Here is a 19,857-nt window from a genome sequence, read left to right as displayed (position 1 = left end):
AACCCTGTTATAGTATTGGCCTTCACAACACCCTCTGACAAGGAGTTCCAGAGGTTGACAGTGCGTTGCATGAAAAAATACTTTCTTGTGTTTGTGGCATCTTGAAGACACAAGGACTCCTGTTCTTTTTGCGGATACAGACTAACACAGCTGCTACTCTGAAACCTTTCTTGTGTTTGTTTGCCACCTATTAATTTCATTTGGTGGCCCCTTCTTGTTGTATTATGAGGAGTAAATAACACTTCCTTATTTACTTTCTCTATACCACTCATGATTTTATAGACCTCTATCATATCCCTCCTTAGTCGCCTCTTTTCCAAGCTGAAAAGTCCTATTCTTATTAATCTCTCCTCATTCAGAAGACGTTCTGTACCCCTAATCATTTTTGTGGCCGTTTTCTGAATCTTTTCCAATTCCAATATATCTTTTTTGAGATGGGGCAACCACATCTGCACGCAGTATTCAACCTCTGGGCATACCATGGATTTATATAGAGGCAATATGATATTTCCTGTCTTATCATCTATCTCTTTCTTGATTCCCAACATTCTGTTTGCTTTTTTGACTACCGCTGCACGAGTGGATGATTTCAGAGAACTATCCCCAATGACTCCAAGATCTTTTTCTTGAGTGGTAACAGCTAATTTAGACTCCACCATTGTATATGTATAGTTAGGATTGTTTTCGCCAATGTGCATTACTTTGCATTTATCAACATTAAATGTCATCTGCCATTTTGTTGCCCAGTCACCAAGTTTTTTTAGATCCTTTTGTAGCTCTTCGCAGTCTGCCTGGGACTTAACTACCTTGTATCATTTGCAAATTTTGCCACCTCACTGTTTACCCCTTTTTCCAGATCGTTTGTGAATATGTTAAATAGGACTGGGCCCATTGGTTTCCATTAGCCAGCTCCAGTCAGCCTGATTCAGAGAAAGGTGGAGGGAGTCGGTGGTTGCAAAAAAATCAGACACTGTTTTTCTTCCCTGTTACTCTGTGTATCCCTACAAGGTGTGGTGATTGCTACAATATTACTTGTAGTGAGGGGAACAGTGGAGCTCACCTCTCGGGTACTGTGGTCATTGTTATCACTGGTGGTTAAGGGCCCTTTGTTTTCAGTTTTTATTTTATTTACTTTTTCCTGGGAATTGATCAGTGTTTATTACCACAACAACAAGTGAAACTCAGCGCAAAAACTTCTAATAATTTTATGGCTAAATATCAGAGTTTATTTTGGTGGTCTGAAAGACAGGGGGGAAAGTATTCAGTAAACTGATTCTTTGAAGTCCATTAATCAATGTGGTTTGCTGCAGAACTAAAGCACAAGGCCACCTCTGAGTTTAAGAAAATAATATATCTCTACCCCAAATAAAAGGTATCATTTGAATAAAGAGTTTACTGTTGTAGACTTAGAACTATTAGCCTATAAATATTTACAGTAAAAGCTTTTTTATCTGGCATGTTGGGGATATAGGGGGGTGCCGGTAAGTGAAAAATTCTGGTTAATTAAGAGGGAGGGAGTTTGGGTGCAGAAGGGGAGTGCGGGGCTGGGGGTTGGGGCACGGGAGGTGTGGGACGCAGACTCTGGGAGGGAGTTTGGGTGCAGGGGGGCACAGCTGGGGGTTGTGATGCAGGAGGGGGTGCAAGATGCGGGCTCTGGGAGGGAGTTTGGGTGTGGGAGGGGGCACAGGGCTGCGGGTTGGGATGTGGGGGGTGCAGGATGCGGGATCTGGGAGGGAGTTTGGGTGCAGGAGGGGGCTAGGGGCATGGGAGGGGTTTTGGGGTGCCGGATCTGGGGGGCGAGCACCTTGGGTGGCTCCCTGCAAGCGGTGACCTGTCCTTGCTGCTCCTAGGCGGACATGCGGCAAGCAGGTCTGCACGCTGCCCCAGCCACAGCTTGAGCGCTGGCTCCGCAGCTCCCATTGGCTGCAGTTCCCAGCCAATGGGAGTTGCAGGGGCGGTGCCTGCGGGCAGAGGCAGCGCGCAGAGCCGCCTAGCCACGCCTCTGCCTAGGAGCAGCAGGGACAGGTGGCTGCTTCCAGGGAGCCGTGCGGAGCGAGGTAGGGAGCCTGCTGGCTCTTTATCAACTAAAGCATAAACCAGACTTTCTATGAAAATTAGAAATGCCAGTTTATAGAGCTTTCCAGTTAGTACAGGGCCAGATAACACCGTTTTTACTGTACATTCAATAATTGGGCCACATAATTCACAGCACATTCACTAAACTTCATCCTTTTCTCCTGTTTTTTTTTTTTAAACTTTCAAATACTTCCTTGTGTTCTGAAACGTATTCTCATACAGATGTTCATCTTCTTCCCATTTTAGTGTGTCAAATCTTAAGCTGTTAGCAGATAACGGTTTAGAAATGTGTACGTGGTGGGCGTGAGAGTCATCAGTACATTCAGATGCGCACACACTTCAGAGTTTGCGTGCGTGCCTGTTTGTTTATTGTATGTATCTTCTAGACCAGTGGTTCTCAAACTTTTGTACTGGTGACACCTTTCACACAGCAAGCCTCTGAGTGTGACTCCTCCATATACATTAAAAATACTTCTTTATATATTTAACACCATTATAAATGCTGGAGGCAAAGCGGGGTTTGGGGTGGAGGCTGGGAGCTCGCAACCCCCCCCATGTAATAACCTTGTGACCCCTTGAGGGGTCCCAACCCCCAGTCTGAGAACCCCTGTTCTAGACTAATACATAGCCTTACTTCACGAGGCAGCTTTGCATATACATGAAGACCAATATACTAGTGTCATGCATGTATCTCATGCCGTATATTGTATTTTCCTAATAAAACAAGTTATTTTTTTATATATTTGAATGATACAAAAGTAGGGTGAAAATAAAAAAAAAGAATCATGCTTTTTGTAAAACCTGGGAAATTTTCAGTAAAAATGAGTTTAAACTGAAAATGAAGGGGATTATGGACGTACAGCAAATTGATCCTTGAGGGCATGCTGACCTCTGATGGCCACGGCTAGACAGACAAGTTAAAAAATTCTGAATACTTTCCCCTTCGATAGAGACTTGTATCCATGGATCTCTGATCTTCACAACTCTCCCGTGGGGTAGATAATTATTACTATCACCCCCATTTTACAGGAGGCACAGACAGATTAGTTAATTTACCCAAGATCACTCAAAGTATGTGGCAAAACCACACATTATCATTAGCACCTGAAGTTTCCAGCCAAGATCAGGGCTGTGAGGGGTTCTCTCGTCAGCATAGTGAATCCACCTCCCCGAGAGGCAGGAAAAAATTCTTCTGTCAACCTAGCACTGTCTACATGGAGACTTAGGTTGGCTTAACAATACCGCTCAGGAGTGTGGATTTTTCACACCCCATACTGATGTAATTTTCTAGTGTAGACAAAGCCGGAGCCTCCACTCTGCCCCACAAATGAAAAATGTTAAAGCCACGAGCTGGTGTTTAAAGCTTTGGTTTAGTCTACACTTATAACGTATACTAAAATAGCTATGTTGGTCAGGGCTATGAAAAAACATACCCTTTAGCAACCTAGCTCTGTCCACAAAACCCCCAGTTTAACCACAGCTATGTGACAGAAGAGTCAAGCTTCTGTCGGCCCAGCCAATGTCATTTGGGAAGGGGGTATTCTTACACTGGCAAAACTCCTCCTTCTCTCCACATATGCTGTGTCTACACTAGGGGGCTATGTTGGCATAGGGTCCGTAGAAGGCTGTGTCCACACTACAGCGCCACAGCTGTGTTTCTGTAGTGAGGACACTTCCTCCGTTGACGTAGTTAATCCCTCTCTCCAAGAGACAAGTATTCTTTCGTTGACCTACCCACATCTACACGTCTAACTACGGTGGTCAGGGGGTGACATTTTTCAAAGCCCTGAGCAACATAGCTAGGTCGATTTTAATCTTTAAGTGTAGACCAGGCCTTAGGCATCACCCTGACTACACCAACATTAGCTCTGTCTCTTGTTGTGGTGGGTTTATGATGTCAGCATAGCAGGGGAGTTACATCAGCGGGAGGAGCATTTCAGTATGTTCACTTCCACTGTTTTGTTGACAAAAGCAGACTCATCGACAAAACTGTGTAGCGGAGACAAGGCCTTGGAGTGTGTCTACACTACGGAGGCTATACCAGCATAGTTATGCCAGCATTGTCTGCTAACGTAGACACAGCCTACACTAGGCATTTTCTGTAGGGTCATGTCTACATTACAAACTTTGGTCAATGCAAGTTACATTGTTGTATAGCCGTTGCCATTAGTGTATCACTCAGGCATACGCATACTTGCCTGCTTCCATCGGTGCTCAGCGTACTCACCAGTAGTGCTTGTGTCCATGCACAGTGTGGTGCACCACGGGTAGGTATCCCAGTAGGCCACGCGCCATCATCTGGCACAATGTCTTCTGGGAAGATTTCACTAGTTGTTGTTGCATAGAAATAACTCACCCAGGGATCTCTGGGAACTAGGGTTCAAGTTCCCAGCATGCACCTTCCTCCATCCCATAATGCCATTCTTATCCCTTAATTGTTGCATCGTTTTTTTTTTTAAATCCTACAAGCCCAGCCCGCCCTCTTTTGTGTCCGCCATCTCTGGGGGGAAACTTGGAGCCTGCACAGCTATGCACTAGTCTCATGAACGTCGCAAATACAGGACACACAATCCTCCGGAACTATCAGAGCTGCAAGAAGAACCAAACAGTTTCTTCAAAGACAGTTTGTTGAGGGACATAGCGAAAAACATTTCAAGGTTGTTGGTGGCATTTATGGCGCAGCTGCAATGGTGGAACACTGCTTCTGGGCCCGAGAAACAAGCCCTGACTGGTGGGATCACGTCATAATGCAGGTTATAGCGCCCTGACGTTTTGTTCAGTTACAAATATTTCAGAGTTACGAACAACCTCCCTTCTCGGGGTGTTTGTATCTCTGAGGTTCTACTGTACAATACACACCCCTAATATAAATTAACCAAATGGAACTTAAAATTTAGAAAGGCAGCAAACAATTCTGTCCATTTCAGGGCACAACTGAAGTCCATTTTGGCTACACATATACGAACCTATGAGAGGCACGGCTGGCATATGCGAAGCTGTGGTTGTCCTTCCTGTGCGCTGGCCTGGAGCGGTAGGGGTAGGGATGTGGCCCTGGTGAAAACTGGATTGTTGGGAGGGGGCAGGTGCAGGACTGCAAAGGGAGGTGAACCTGTGACTGCTGCACTAGGTCAGCTAGAGACCACAGCATTTGTGTTTGCTGCCCTGAGATGCCCCATTCTGTCCTGGTGCATCTGCTTCTCCTGCTGGGATTCATGCCTCTTTCTCCATTTTCTTCTGTCCTTTCTATCCTGCTCCCACCAGGCCCTTTGTTCATGGTCCAATGCAGCACTAGCTTGCAGGATCCCGCTCAGCATGTTCTCCCTAGTCCTCTTTTTTTCTCCTCTGCATCAGGCTGCAGCATGTTGCAGGTGTGGAGGAGACACCCCTCAAGGCTGCAACAGCAGCAGCTACAGATAAAACAGACAGAAGTACCATTGTAGTTATTGTCGGTTGTTGGCTGCACAGGTGTCCTCTCTCTGTGCTGTCAGACACTGATTTGCAGACAAGAATCTGCTTTTGACGGGGCCTGACTTTTGCTCATAGCGTAACATTTGCTGATTTTGGTTCAGGCCTCAGGTCTTGCACTAGGCCCGTGCTTCAGGCTCTCTTTCTGCTACGGTAGTTACAATCACAGCAGAAAGTGCAAGTTTCAAAACTCCCCTCCCTTATTCCCACAAAATGTTGTACTAAGACATTACCCTGATTGTGATGATTAGCTTTGGAGTGCCTCGCTCCAGTCCCTGCCATGGCGAGTGCAGCCTGCCGGGGGCCGGGCTGCAGGGAAAAGGAAGAGGGGAGTAAGATTTTTGGCTGTATGAAACAATATCATTTTGGTCCCTATTTCTGCGCTGAATGCTGGCACAGGTTTCCACAGGCAGTGGTAATTTTAGCTGCCAGCTCGCTCACAAGGGTAACAAAGGTGCAGAGCACAGTTGTTGCTGGTGTCCCAAAACTGCCCAGGTTTGCGTGTCACTAGCCTGTTACTGCAATGGTGCCGGCTGAATTCATGGCCAAGTGGCATGGGAAAGTGTTCTGCTGCGGAGGATGAAATAAGGCTGCTGCCCTAGAAACCTGTGGGAGAGGATCACAGAGTATCTCCGTGAAAGCTTCATCGAGATCTCTCAGGAGGCTACATGGGACGTCCCCGTGTACATTAACAACCCCTCCCCTGCCTCCCCTTACCCAGCAGAAGGAAAGGCTGATGCCAGCTCTCTCTGGGTCTTGTACCTCTTCCTCTTCTCCTAGACGTAAAATGATGAAAAGTTGATACCTGCGGGTGGACACATTGCCAGGGAAAATGCCTGCGTGCACTTACGCCATGTCCTTCCCCTTCAGCAGGCTCGTCCGTGCTTGCCTGGTGGGACCGGCTAGACCAGTGGTTCTCAAACCTTTGTACTGCTACCCCCTTTCACATGGCAAGCCTCTGAATGCGACCCCCCTTATAAATTAAAAACATTAAAAAAAATATTTAACACCATTATAAATGCTGGAGGCAAAGCAGGGTTTGGGCTGGAGCCTGACAGCTTGCGACCCCCCGTGTAATAACCTCACGACCACCGGAAAGGTCCCAACCCCAATTGAAAACCCCTGGGCTAGACTGTGGCAGCATCTCAAACAGGTGCCGGCTCACACAAAGGTGCCTGGCCGCTGGGTCTCCCCGTCTTCCTCCCACAGCAGGGGTCTGTCTCGGGCTCCTCTGAGGTATTTATGGTGGTTGCACATAGAGCAGGCAGCTCACTGTAAGAGCTGCAGGTCTGCGGCTCAGCACCAGGTCGATTGTTGGGCTCCCTGGCTGCAGGGCCTGCCCACTGCGGTTCTTCCCTTCCCTCCGGCACTGCTACCGATCCCCATTGTACCCCTCTGGATGCATCCCCCCGGCAATGTTCATAGAGATCCACAGCCGCTTCTCCCCCCAGGCCCAGGAGCTCCAACAGCTCCAGGCTGCTCTAGCCCAGAGTGTGTTTGGAGCATGTAGCCAGCATGCTCGGCTGGGCAATCAGGAAAAGCCATTTCAAAAATATGGGGGGAGGGGAAGTTGTTCCCAGTCTCTGTGGGCTGGGTAACAGAGTTCACAGTTGTGACCAGAGCAGCCACTGTTGGGCATTGTGGGAGAGCTGCTGGAGGACTGGAAGGGTCAGCTCTCCTACTGCATTGACTGCTGGAGGTCACCCAGGGTGCAATGCCAGTAGGGGAGGTGGTTTTCCAGTATTGCCTTAATGGGGCACTTCATGTAAGCAGGAGACAATTCGAGCCTAGACACACACAGCGAGGTTGGTGCATGGTGGCTTACATCAACCTCACTTTCTAGTGTAGACCAGGCTAGGGTGTTACACCAGGGTTTTTGTCAACGTCACTATGTTGCTGGGGGGGTGTCACACCCCTGCCATTATAACTTTACTGTGTAGACTAGGCCTTAGTTCTGTTTAAGTGTCTTTTTGCACTTAACTTAAACCTGACTTAAGCTAAAGCAAAATAAGTTGAACTTAAACTGAAATAGAAGCGTCCACAGAGAGGGCTGCAGTGATTTAACTATTAGAGTTCTTTAAAGGGGTCAACAAACATGTGGACAAGGAGGATCTGGTGGACATAGTGTACTTAGATTTCCAGAAAGCCTTTGACAAGGTCCCTCACCACAGGCTCTTACGTAAATTAAGCTGTCGGGATAAAAGGGAAGGTCCTTTCATGGACTGAGAACTGGTTAAAAAACAAGGAACAAAGGATAGGAATTAATTGTAAATTTTCAGAATGGAGAGGGGTAACTAGTGGTGTTCCCCAAAGGTCAGTCCTAGGACCAATCCTATTCAACTTATTCATAAATGATCTGGAGAAAGGGGTAAACAGTGAGGTGGCAAAGTTTGCAGATGATACTAAACTGGGGAGGGTTTGAGCATTGGCCGGCTAAACCCAGGGTTGTGAGTTCAATCCTTGAGGAGGCCACTTAGGGATCTGGGGCAAAATCAGTACTTGGTCCTGCTAGTGAAGGCAGGGGGCTGGACTCGATGACCTTTCAAGGTCCCTTCCACTTCTAGGAGATTGGTATATCTCCAATTATTTACTTTAGCTCAAGATAGTTAAGACCAAAGCAGATTGTGAAGAACTTCAAAAAGATCTCACAAAACTAAGTGATTGGGCAACAAAATGGCAAATTAAATTTAATGTAGATAAATGTAAAGTAATGCACATTGGAAAAAATAACTCCAACTATACATACAATATGATGGGGGCTACTTTAGCTACAACGAGTCAGGAAAAATATCTTGGTGTCATCATGGATAGTTCTCTGAAGACGTCCACGCAGTGTGCAGAGGCGGTCAAAAAAGCAAACAGGATGTTAGAAATCATTAAAAAGGGGATAGAGAATAAGACTGAGAATATAGTATTGCCCTTATATAAATCTATAATATGCCCACATCTCGAATACTGTGTACAGATGTGGTCTCCTCACCTCAAAAAAAGATATAACACTAGAAAAGGTTCAGAAAAGGGCAACTAAAATTATTAGGGGTTTGGAGAGGATCCGATACGAGGAAAGATTAAAGAGGCTAGGACTCTTCAGCTTGGAAAAGAGAGGACTAAGGGGGGACATGATAGAGGTATATAAAATCATGAGCGATGTTGAGAAAGTGGATAAGGAAAAGTTATTTACTTATTCCCATAATACAAGAACTAAGGGTCACCAAATGAAATGGGCAGCAGCTTTAAAACAAATAAAAGGAAGTTCTTCTTCACGCAGCGCACAGTCAACTTGTGGAACTCCTTACCTGAGCAGGTTGTGAAGGCTAGGACTATAACAATGTTTAAAGGGGAACTGGATAAATTCATGGTGGCTAAGTCCATAAATGGCTATTAGCCAGGATGGGTAAGGAATGGTGTCCCTAGACTCTGTCAGAGCATGGAGATGGATGGCAGGAGAGAGATCACTTGATCATTGCCTGTTAGGTTCACTCCCTCTGGGGCACCTGGCATTGGCCACTGTCAGTAGACAGATACTGGGCTAGATGGACCTTTGGTCTGACCCAGTACGGCCATTCTTATGTAGATATGGCCTCACCTGTGCTGAATAATCACTTCCCTCGATCTGCTGGCAATGCTTCTACTAATGCAGCCCACTATGCCATTAGCCTTCTTGGCAACAAGGGCACACTGCTGACTCATATCCAGCTTCTGGTCCACTGTAATCCCCAGGTCCTTTTCTGGGCAACTGTTGCTTAGCCAGTCAGTCCCCAGCCTGTAGCAGTGCCTGGGATTCTTCCTTCCTTCACACATGTCCCACCCCTTACCAGAGCCAGGTACTACATCAGAGGAAATGCTAGAGAGCTCTCTTTTCCAGGCGTGGCTGCAGAGAAAATCCCCTGGGCAGAGGTGGCTGAGGGGCACCCAGCATGTTCTAGAAACAGGCTACAGCTGGAAGCAGCAGATTCAGCTGGAGAATGAGGTGGGGTAGGAAAATGACCATCAAATCTACCTCCTTAAGAGCAAAGGACTTACCCCATGGGAAGCATATGGATTGGGTCCCAGATTCCATGGGGGGGGGGGGGATGTAGATATCTGAACCCTCCCAGCTGCTGTCGGGGGCAGGGGGGGGTGACTACATATGGAGCAGGTGAGACACTGGGCTAGAAAGTGAGGCAGAAAGCAGAGGTGCATTAGCCAAGAGCCCATCAGGGCCCAGTGCGTTGCCATCCCAGCACCGGGCGTCAGCAGCAACGGGACGATGTTGCAGCAAGGAAGCGAAGAAAGTCCTCAGGGCCAAGCCAGCTGCTGGGCGTGGAGGGACAGACAACAGCCCTCGCAGAGTCGTTCCCACTTCAGTTCCCCTCCTTCTCAGACCATTCCTTGTAGCTGCCTGCATAGTTACGGGCCCTGCAGAGACAGGAAGTGACATGTGGCTTCAGAATGGGAAATGGGAGGGACTATCCAGAGGCAGTGGGTCTGTCCAGCTGTGGAGTGGAAGAGACGACCCAGCCCAGCTGTGACTGCCCAGGGGCCAGAAACCCAAGTGGGACCAAAACATCAGAGGCGGAGCTATGCCCAGAACTTTGAGAAATAACCTGCCCCCAGCACAGGGTCATACGGATGAATTCAAAGGGTTGCTAAGGAATCAAGGTAGCTGCGGGAACGTCCCCTCTGGGGTTAGCTAGGAATTGCTCTGTCCTCTCTCTCAGTAGCTAACCAAGACTTTGTCTCTGTGGCCCTGGTGAGAATCTGGAGTACCACCATCTCCTCCAATGGGTTTACTCCAAAATACACCGCTATAAGCAAGATCGGTGCTGAGGGATATCTGAGCCCTCTCCTGCACCAGACCCAAAGATTTCTCCATTAATAACCCTATACATGAGAGCTTAGGGGGGTGCTCAGAAGGGCTGAAGTCCATAGGACCCAGGGCATTAAGCACCTACATCCCTTGCCTCCAAACCCACAGAGCCCGTGGTATGTTCACAATCTCCCTGAGGGTCTGGTGCCCCATGGTACAAGAGCCCGGGGGGAGGAGCAGGCTCACTTGGTGTAGCCAAGGGTTATGGCGATCTTTGTGGCCTCAGCCGCTCTTCTGCCCCTCTGGCAGTAGAAGATCAAGTTCTCGTCATCCATCCGTGGCTTGTCAATGCCATATTTCATCTTAAACGTCTCAGGGTCCATCTTCAGCGCTTCCTCGACTTCTGCCACTGGTTGGGGGAAAGAGAGAGATGATCACAATCAGCAGTGCTGGTGTATCACCCTGGGAAAGGGTGTGTCACCTCTCCACTAGATGGGGATGTGACACTAGCTAGTCCACTAGAGGATAAAAGCCTACTGCTGCTACTAGCTAATGAAGTTACTCCTTTAGCTCAAGTGGTAAAGGTCTGTATCTTGATGCTGAAGTTGCGGTGCTAAACCCTGCTGCTGCTGCTGATTGTGGGTGATTGCTACACTGCTCCATAAACATAAGAGCATCCTCGCCTGTATTTATGTATGCAAGTCCCACGTGCTTTACAAAGGGACACAAGCCACTGCTTTTCCCACTCCTGAAATGCAGCACCCTCTGTGGTGAAACACAGCAAATGAGCAAGACATGGAAACTCTGCACGTCCATTTAGGACAGGAAGTAAAGTAGACACCTGCATCCATTTAAAACCACCAAGGTAGTTTAAGGAAGAAGAGAATTTGCTGAGCTGGAATTTGGCCAGGTTACACCCTGTTAGGAGTGCTAGTAATAATGCACAATTCAGGCCTGTATTTTTGCCTGAGATAGAATTTTAGGTTTGTTTGCTCATTTAATTTTTTGATACATTTATATTCTTACTAATATGTGTAAACAAAGGACACTGGGCATGTTGCTTCTGCATAGCCAGATATACTAATAAATGTAACGGGAACAGATAAGAACAGTTCAAGTGTTACTGGGGGTAATGAGAGTATAATATAGGAGCGCACATGTTAACACTGCCTCAACCTCCATCTTAAAGGAAAATCAAACAACCGGTCGGGAGGGGCAAGAGGGGATTGCGGGGGGGGGGGGGGGGGAGGAGGGGGAGATATAAAAAACAAAAAGGCCAAAAAAAAGCAGCCCCTGTTCCTGACCATAGCACAACCTCACTCCTCACCCCTCCCATGGGATACAAAAGAGGTGGGACAAAACCCCCAGACTCCTGACCCCCAAAACGGAACATGACCCTCAACTGTAAGGGGTGGGGCCCCACACCTGCATTTCAGGGATAATTCTGCCTGCTGAAGCAGGGAGAGCACGGAACACTGGGAAACAAGGCTCTGCAGTGTCAGTTACTGACATGCTGCCTTAAAACTAACCCCAAACAAACACGGCATTGCCTGCACGTCGGACTTGTGGTCTCCTGCTTTCTGTCTGTGTGACAAGAACCACGGGAAGGGGTGAAGGGAAAGCCCTCTGCACACCCATCTGCTTGTGCACACGTAGGGTCTCTAATGATCCAGCTTTGGTCTCATGTCACTTCCCCAGCACAGCACCTCCGGCACACTGGAGAGCAGGGAGGAAAGAGCGCCCCCTGCTGAGTTACTGACTCCATTTTCTCCAGGGCTCTAGTGCTAGGCCCATCATTCCTGATACATGAGTCCTTGCTGCTGACCTGAGGCTCTTCCACTGGCTGCAAGGAGACTACGGATCTGCATTCCAATTCAGCAACAGGTCGCTGACTCCTCCATGCTTCTGCCTGCAGCAGTGATCACTCCTGTACCCACCTTGTTTCCAGCCCTGCTCGGTTCCTGACTCCAGCTTTGACCCTTGGCTGACTCTGATCGCTAGGCCTGACCGCTCATGCCCTGGTCTACATGCAATCGAAGCCCTGGTTGCTGGCACCCACAGCAACCCCTCACCTGGAATATTGACCGAGTTGGCGATACGGCCGTTCGCCACCTCCTCCGGCAACCGCACGTCGATAATCCGAGCATTCCCGCTGTCGACCAGCACTTTCATGTCCTTGTAGGAAATGACGTTTTCTTTGTGGAAAGCAAAAACCAGCCGTTATTTCTTCCGCTCCCCTCGCAAGCCTCCTCCCCAATCAGCCTGGGGCAAACCCCTCTGCTCCCCGCATCACAGGGACAGAGAGTTGGGGGGGGATCATGCACAGGCTGCAGATCAGCCCTTGCAGCTCCTCTGATGGTTTAGTCTACTCCCCGTGCGAGATGATTCCTAGCTGCACTGAGGCCCTGTACACGGCTCTCACTGAGAAACTCAACTTTACACCCCTTTACACCACCAGGGCCAGTGCCGTATAAAAGGGCCTGTGTCATATCTGTCAGAATTCTGATTTACACAATCTCTTGGGCAAAACTGGAATTAAACTTAAATTGGTCAGTTTAGAGTGAGTATTTTGGGAGTCCAGGGATTGTACAGCACTTCTCTGGGAGGATGGCCTTGACTAATACAATTTCTGGACAATATTAGAAACTTATGGGGACATTTTGGGGCAATACATGGGAAGTGGATTTCCCAGGGGATACTTTGAGGCTGAGGGAAATGCAAACGACCCACCTCCATCTACCCTTTAGAACGGTGATTCCCAAACTTTAACAACCTGTGAACCCCTTTCACTAAAATGTCAAGTCTCGCAAACCCCCTCCTAAAAATCAATTATTTTGAGGGATTGTCTCCTTTACCAGAGTATAAATTATAAAAGCAGTGATCCTGGAAATATAAAATTTGTTTTTATGACATGCTTATTACACACTATTATTTATCATTACAGTATGTTTATTACATTATGAAAACAGCAACACTCTTCCAAGATCTCACTCTCAAAGCTTGTATCACTTTGAATAAGCCTGTTGTAAGACAAGGCTCCTATGTTTCATCAAGGAGTATCAGATGTGAAACAGCAGGAAGGTATTTAAGCCAACTCAAAGAGTTCCTCCTACACAAGCATTCAGGGCTTGAGCAGTCCAGGCAAACAATGTACGTTACAACAAAGCTTAAACTTGTTCCTCATAATTTAAAAAAAATACTAGCTGCCTATTTAATTTAAAAAAAGCAAAAAACATTGCCTTCCTTTCCATTTCTTATAAGGAGTCTTGACATTTAAATCTCCTCAGTGTGAGAGATGCTTGCTTTGAGCTGCTTAGCTCTTGGAAGTCCAGAGGCTCCAGGCTACTGGCCCTGTGCTGCCCAGGATCCCTAGGGACAGCTCTGTCTGCCATTAGGGAATTCTCCTCCCCCCCCCCAAGAACTCCCTATAACATTTCACGAAGCCCCAGGGGTTTGCAAACCCCAGTTTGGGAACCACTGCTTTAGAAGCTGCACTTGGAGCAGAGATCATGTTGTCTGGTGGATTATCTGTCCAAGGTCATTTCAAAGAACCCAACTGGATAAAGGAGTGACTCTCAGTGTTCTCTTCTGAGCAAAGAGCAGGATTAACTTGACACCGCAGGGAAACCCCTGGGCGGGGCTGGGAAGGGCTGCTCCTATCAGAGCCTACATTGGAGGGGGTGATCTCTGGGAAGCTTATTAGCAGGCGTTTAGATTTAATTATTTTTTTCATATGTTCTCTGCAATGCTTTTGCCTTAAAAATTAATAGGCTCATGTAGGAAGAACTGCAGTGCCTAATTAGTGCCAGGGCTTAGCAGTTCAGAGCCCCGGCACCTCCGGGCCTGGCACATTAGTTATGAAAATAAAAAATTGCTTGAGCTGACTTCCCCTTTGCCAGGTGGGTGTTTGACCCCTCCCTGTCCTGGCCCCGCCCCTTCCCACCTCTACACCACTTTCACCCCACCCCCTTCCCCCAAGTCCCCACCCCACCTTTTCTCCACTTCCTCCCCTGAGCACCAACCATCCCCGCTCCTCCCACTCCCTCCTGGAAAGTCCAAAGCACTGCCAAACAGCTGTTAGGCAGCAGGAAGCGTTGGGAGGTAGGTGGAGGAACAGGGACACAGCGCACTCAGGGGAGGAGGTAAGGAGAGCTTGGCTGCCGGTGGGTGCTAACCACCCGCTAGTTTTTCTACCATGGATGCTCACCCACTGAATCAGCGTCTATGAGCCCCAGCACTGCTTTCATTACCAATTAAGCACTGAAGAACCATGCGGTAACTTATAATTGTAGCAATTCCACTGTTATTAGTCTCCAAGGGGAAAGCCAGCAGGCCTGCTTCGGCAGACTAACACAGGGAAGGGAGGGAGCTGCAGCAGCCTGGAGAGACCCCAGCCAGCAAGGAGAGACACTCATGTCTCCACCCAAGGGAGATGATAACCGGGGGAGCTGGAAGTCGGAGCAGGCGCCCTTGCCAGGCTAGTGAGGTGCCGGTGCCCTGACCTGTGACAAGAATCAGGCTTTAGTAGGAGTCACTCGTGGGCAAAATCTGGCCCCTACAAGGCAACAGCAGAGCCAGGTTGTTCCTTTAACCATTGATTTTCCAGACACAGGATTCATTTGCTCCTGACATGCTGGAGCTGTGCAAGTCACCGGAGGGGTGGGGGGTGCACCAAATTCTGCTCTTGTTCACACACCGTAAAGTTGGGTGCAACCCCTCTGAGTGCTGCGGGCTGTATCCAAGGGCAGAGAGAGGTGCTAGAGATGGGCCTGGATACAGAGCGTGGGGGTGAATTTTCCCCACAGCTGGCCATGGGCCTGTAGACATGGCCTCGTCCAGCACCGAGGGTTATTGCGGGGAGATCTCCCAGTATTGCTCCAGCACCTGCAGCTTTCTCTAGACGAGGGGGAAGGTTTAAAAAAGGCACAGGGGTAGCTCAACCCATGTGAAACCCCACCCAGTGTGGATGCAGCTTACCACCTCCACAGTCACATCAGCAGGTCGGGCTGTAGTGCAGACCTTGTCTAGCCAAGGGGCTCGGTCTACACCCACGAGTTGTCCCAGCTTAACGACGTCAGTACAGGAAAGGGAATAAGTCATCCCAGTATGAGGCACCCTCATACAAGTATAACTGCATCCACATCTGTAAAAATAATCACCACACCCCCACTGCCTCACAGCAGTTATACCAGGACGGACACTGTGTAGATACTAGGGAAAACATTTTTTCCCCCTGAGTTTAACCCAACCGAAAACCCCATTTAGCACCAATGTAGACAGTCTAAAGCCTTCAGCTCAGTTTCAATATGTTGAGTTACAGCTTCAGCTTTAACCCAACCAGTTCAGTATCTAAGGTCACGGGAGGAGCTGAGTGCAAATGTAAGGGGGCTGATGGCACAGTAGCTTTTCAGATGAGGGGACGGTTGGAATGCTTGTCACCGGAGCTGGGCCCAGCAAACACCTATCCCCAACCTCAGTGACTCCCAATCCCAGGGTGCACCTCCTCTGGGTCTGTCTGTACCGAGGCCCAGCTCCGGAGATCATGTAGGAGACTGGACATGCCAAGAACCACTTGTCGGCTCTCAGGAGACTCCGTTCTCCGGGAAGGTTGCTCTTTTAGCAGAGCCGCGCACTGGGCTTCTGGTTCCAGGCTCTCCCCAGCCCTTGCAGCAAAGCACATGCCTGTTTTCCCATCAAGACGCTTGGGCACTGTCCAACCTTTGCTTTATCTCAGCCGGTACAGGGAGTAGCTGCAGGAGGCCGGGGAAGGGGCAGTGACAGCACTGGCTATTGTAAGCTTGCAAGTGACTTCCAAAGAGCCCAGTGCAGATGTGCGCACACAACCACCCACCCACATGCAGGCTCTGCAAGTCCCAATTTCCTTACTGGCTTCCAAGTGGATGGCTTCAGATTTCTGAGAGGTCCCAACGTTGTTCTGAGCCTCACAAAAATAATCCCGCATGTCAACGCTGGTTACGGGCTCATTCATCTGGAGTGGGAAAGAAGGCGTGAGGGAGGCAGAGACAGAGGAATGGACAGAGGTGTAAACTCCCCACGAGTCAAGCAGCCCTCTGCCCCGTGCATACCAGCACGCCTGTCTTGGTGTCAATCGTGGAGCAGGAGTTCCTGAATTTCTTGTTGATCTTGGCGTTGGAGGTCATAAGGACGTTGTCCCTGTAGCATTGGCAGGTGGGAGGTGGAGAGCCATCTGGTTCTGTGCACGTCAGCACAAGGCAAAGAGGCACATGTTACAGAGGACCTCTGAACCCACCGCTGTGACCCCCTGCCCCAAACACACCCAAGATGCAGTCATTTGCATTTGTTAAGTTGCATTTAGTCTAATCCAGTCAGTCATGGGTTAATAGAGGACTGGCTAAGTGACATTAAGGCAAACAAATGTCCAGCTCATTTTAAGGGAAGTAAATGGTGAGCAACATCCATGTCTAGCTTGATAGTCGGTTGATTCGTGAACTAAGTCAGTGGCTGGGCCCTCTTCCATTGGCAGGGCTTTCTCAGCACTGCTCCAGGGCTGATCAGTGACATTCCAGAGCTCAGGCCAGTGTAACTGTCATTCCCCGATAACGCACCTTTAATTGCGATGGGGAAGGAGTGAAAAGCGATTCCTTCCTGACCCACGCAGAGATCCTGTGCTGCCCTGAAGCTTGATTATACTCATGTCAGCACAACTTCAAGTAGAAGTGGACTTTTCTTTAAAATCCAGCCACACTATTGTCTGGATCTCCTGGGACACATTCCACTGAGAGCAGCAGTTCCTTGGGTGGGTTCTGAACTAGCTGCACTTTAATTCAATAGCGGATTAATGGCACTCACTGGGCTGGATCTTCCATTGCCCTGCTCCCTGGGAAGCCATTTACACCACTGCAAAATGGGTGTGGAATGCAACTAAACCAGAGCAGCTCTCGGGGTTCTGGTGCAAACGACTGTACGAGGAGCAGGGAGACAGAATCAGGTGCCCGGCGTTCAACATAAAACGGCAAGTGCGCGTGGGGAGAAATGTCACTGACCAGAAATTAACGCTTTGACTACGAGCCCGGCCACTGGCAGTAGCCACCCTGCTGACAGGTGAAAGGTGTGACGCTGTGTGGGTGAAGCCAGTGTCCATCCCACTTTGATAGAGCAACTTGTCAATACAAAATGTTTGACCAAAACTGCTGCGATACTGAAGGAAGGAAACGGTTTAGTCCAACACTGGGCTCCCATTCGGTGACTGATTTCACAGCGGTGGTGAAAGGTGCTAGACTGACAGCATTTGTGAGTGAGGCTCTGGGTACGGCCACAGAGCAGGCACTGTAAAAGTAATGCAATCTTCCCCCCTAAGCTTTTCCCAGGGACCTCAGCCCAGCCATGAAAGGACCATTTCTGGGGTGAGGACTGGTCAGCCTCCATTGATCTCTACAGACAATACACCCAGGGTTCAGATTGGTGCTGAAAGTGAGTCTTCAACGTGTGAAGAAGTGGACTGACAGCACATCTGTATGAAGGGGATCTCTGCTTAAATGGCATTAGCATGTAATGCAACATAAGCATGGACGTGCCCACGTCAGCAGGGGGAACAGTTACAGTGTCAGACTTCCTGAGCATGTGTAACAGAAATAACGGTGCCCCCGTGTAGCTAGGATTGTTTCTTCATTGCCACAGCATTGACCCGTGCGAGGCATTCCTCGAGAACCAGTTGTGTTCAACAGTTCTGAAGATGCGGAGCCAACAGAACTGGAGTCTTTTGAAACCATTGGATAATCCGGGCACTAGGCTTTCCCCAGGGCACCCCTTCAAACCTGGCTAGCCTGATTTGATTAGATTACAGGATAATTGCCACTGCCCAAAGCAGCCTTATTCCATGGCTCTATTCCAGCAGGACTGACGCTGCTCTCAGGAAGACCCTAAAGCTCCATTCATGCACCGCTGTGGCCCTGCAGGTCCATGGTGAAGGGACATGGGGGAGAATTTCAGATAACCAGGTTCAGACGATTGAGGCTTCCCTAGAGTCTAAGTCCAATGTGGAAAGAGTCTTGTTTCAGGGACCTCAGGCTAGTTTGCGATCGCACACAATGGCATCATCAGTGGGAGAGCAACATTGTTCAAATAAGCCATTGGGCTCTTAGTAGGGAAAAATACCACCCTCCTTGCAGCAGGAGTCAGTGGTGAGGTTCTCCAGTCTGTGCCACGCAGGTTACGAGTTCATAGTGCTCCCTTCTGATCTTCAACTCTATGAAAACACACTCCTTGCCCACAGTTGGCAACATGCCCCCAGGGGCCCCCTCTCTCCAAGACTAGAAACCATGGAACTTTTAGCCATGGCAACCGGTCCCAAGCTGTAATTACAGAACGGCATTAATACCTTGGACAATGAGGTCAACTTCTGACTTGCTTAGTTGGCTAGTGTCCCCGCTCCCAGTCCAGAGGAGGACCTCGCAGACGTACTTCCCTGTATCCTTCTGAGTCACCGAACTGAAACGAAGTCCCGTGGGTGTGTACTGAACACGGTCTTTGTAGGGGTCTGCAGAGAAAGGGGAGACAGCGAGAGGCTGAGAGCACTCAGAGGTGGAGAAATACTAGTGAGAGCCAGAACAGGCTGCTGGTGTGGAGAAGGGGAGGAAGGGCAGCCCCAAGAACCAGCCTGAGAGCAGAGGGCAGGGTAAGAAGAGCTGATTAAGTTCAGTTCAAATACAACAAGAGGTCTCCCCGTTGCAGAAGGAAGCTACATGCCCTTATGTCCAATAGTCAACCCAGCCCAATCACAGCTGGCTGGGGGACGGAGAGGTTTGTTGCAGGGTCTAAGGGATGGGTTCTGTTATGCTATGCTGCTGGCAGATATGAACTAGTTAGTGAGGAGGTCATTCCACCCCATTTCTTTCCTCACAGCTCTTCCCACGAGTGCTCGGTGCTTTTTAAGAAATTAGTTAGCAGTGGTAAAGCTGATTCCAGACAAAGCAATCTACAACAACGCCACGTGTGGTTACACCAATCACATTAAAAAATTGTTCTCAAACTGTTCAGCTGACATGGCTGAGCGACAAAAAGGGGTCTGCAGAAGGCGAGGAAGCCATCACTAGGACAGAGGATACAAAATGGCTGGTTGGTTCTCGCCTGTCTTCGTAACACCTCAGCACATCTGTACACCACAGCTCAGCCATGGTAGCACCAGTGCATGCTGGGATTCCTGAAACACCTATCCCATAGGGGCCAGCTCTGTTACTAGGGGAAGGCATTTCTGGCTAGTTTCCAGATGTGAAGCACTGCATTGTGGGAAAGTAGCTGAATCGAGGTAACTGCTGCCCATGCCTGGGGCCTCCTGCCCGTACTGGGAAGTTTACAGACTGAACTGGTTCAGAAGGACTCAAGCTAAAGACCTCACTTCAGATCAGGGCGGATAAAATCAATGATTTTAAAAAAAGAATTTAATTTAAATTGGATATAGAATTATTTTCAAAAATAAACCTATTTAAAAATAAATTTCAAATTACAACCTGTATTAAGGCCAAATTTACTGCAGTCTATTAAAATCA

At 48.7% G+C, this 19,857-nt stretch overlaps 1 protein-coding gene and 1 long non-coding RNA gene across 3 annotated transcripts in view; both read right to left on the bottom strand.

Moving 5' to 3' along the window:
- Positions 1-2,885: 2,885 nt before the first annotated feature.
- Positions 2,886-7,697, bottom strand: LOC120390090. Its single transcript, XR_005591019.1, has 3 exons — positions 6,259-7,697; positions 5,775-5,850; positions 2,886-5,483 (listed from the first exon to the last, which is right to left on the bottom strand). It is a non-coding gene; the product is annotated as an uncharacterized LOC120390090 (long non-coding RNA).
- A 1,515-nt stretch (positions 7,698-9,212) lies between these two features.
- The window catches only part of LOC120390088 (junctional adhesion molecule A-like), a 34,584-nt gene continuing 23,939 nt past the window's right edge, over positions 9,213-19,857 (bottom strand). Inside the window, exons 4-9 of one of the 2 annotated variants that reach the window (XM_039512399.1) lie at positions 18,690-18,848; positions 16,417-16,544; positions 16,217-16,319; positions 12,403-12,525; positions 10,577-10,739; positions 9,213-9,939 (exon numbers count right to left, since the gene is read on the bottom strand). In XM_039512399.1, the coding sequence (XP_039368333.1) occupies positions 9,885-9,939; positions 10,577-10,739; positions 12,403-12,525; positions 16,217-16,319; positions 16,417-16,544; positions 18,690-18,848 (731 nt within the window). In that variant the 3' untranslated portion in view covers positions 9,213-9,884. The remainder of the gene's footprint in view (positions 9,940-10,576; positions 10,740-12,402; positions 12,526-16,216; positions 16,320-16,416; positions 16,545-18,689; positions 18,849-19,857) is intronic. The other variant, XM_039512400.1, reaches the window with a different exon arrangement.

This window comes from Mauremys reevesii, linkage group 24 (genome assembly GCF_016161935.1).
Source record: "Mauremys reevesii isolate NIE-2019 linkage group 24, ASM1616193v1, whole genome shotgun sequence".
NCBI classification, from domain to species: Eukaryota; Metazoa; Chordata; order Testudines; family Geoemydidae; genus Mauremys; species Mauremys reevesii.
Note: the sequence above shows the minus strand (reverse complement) of the source record. Positions and strands in the feature narration are given on the sequence as shown.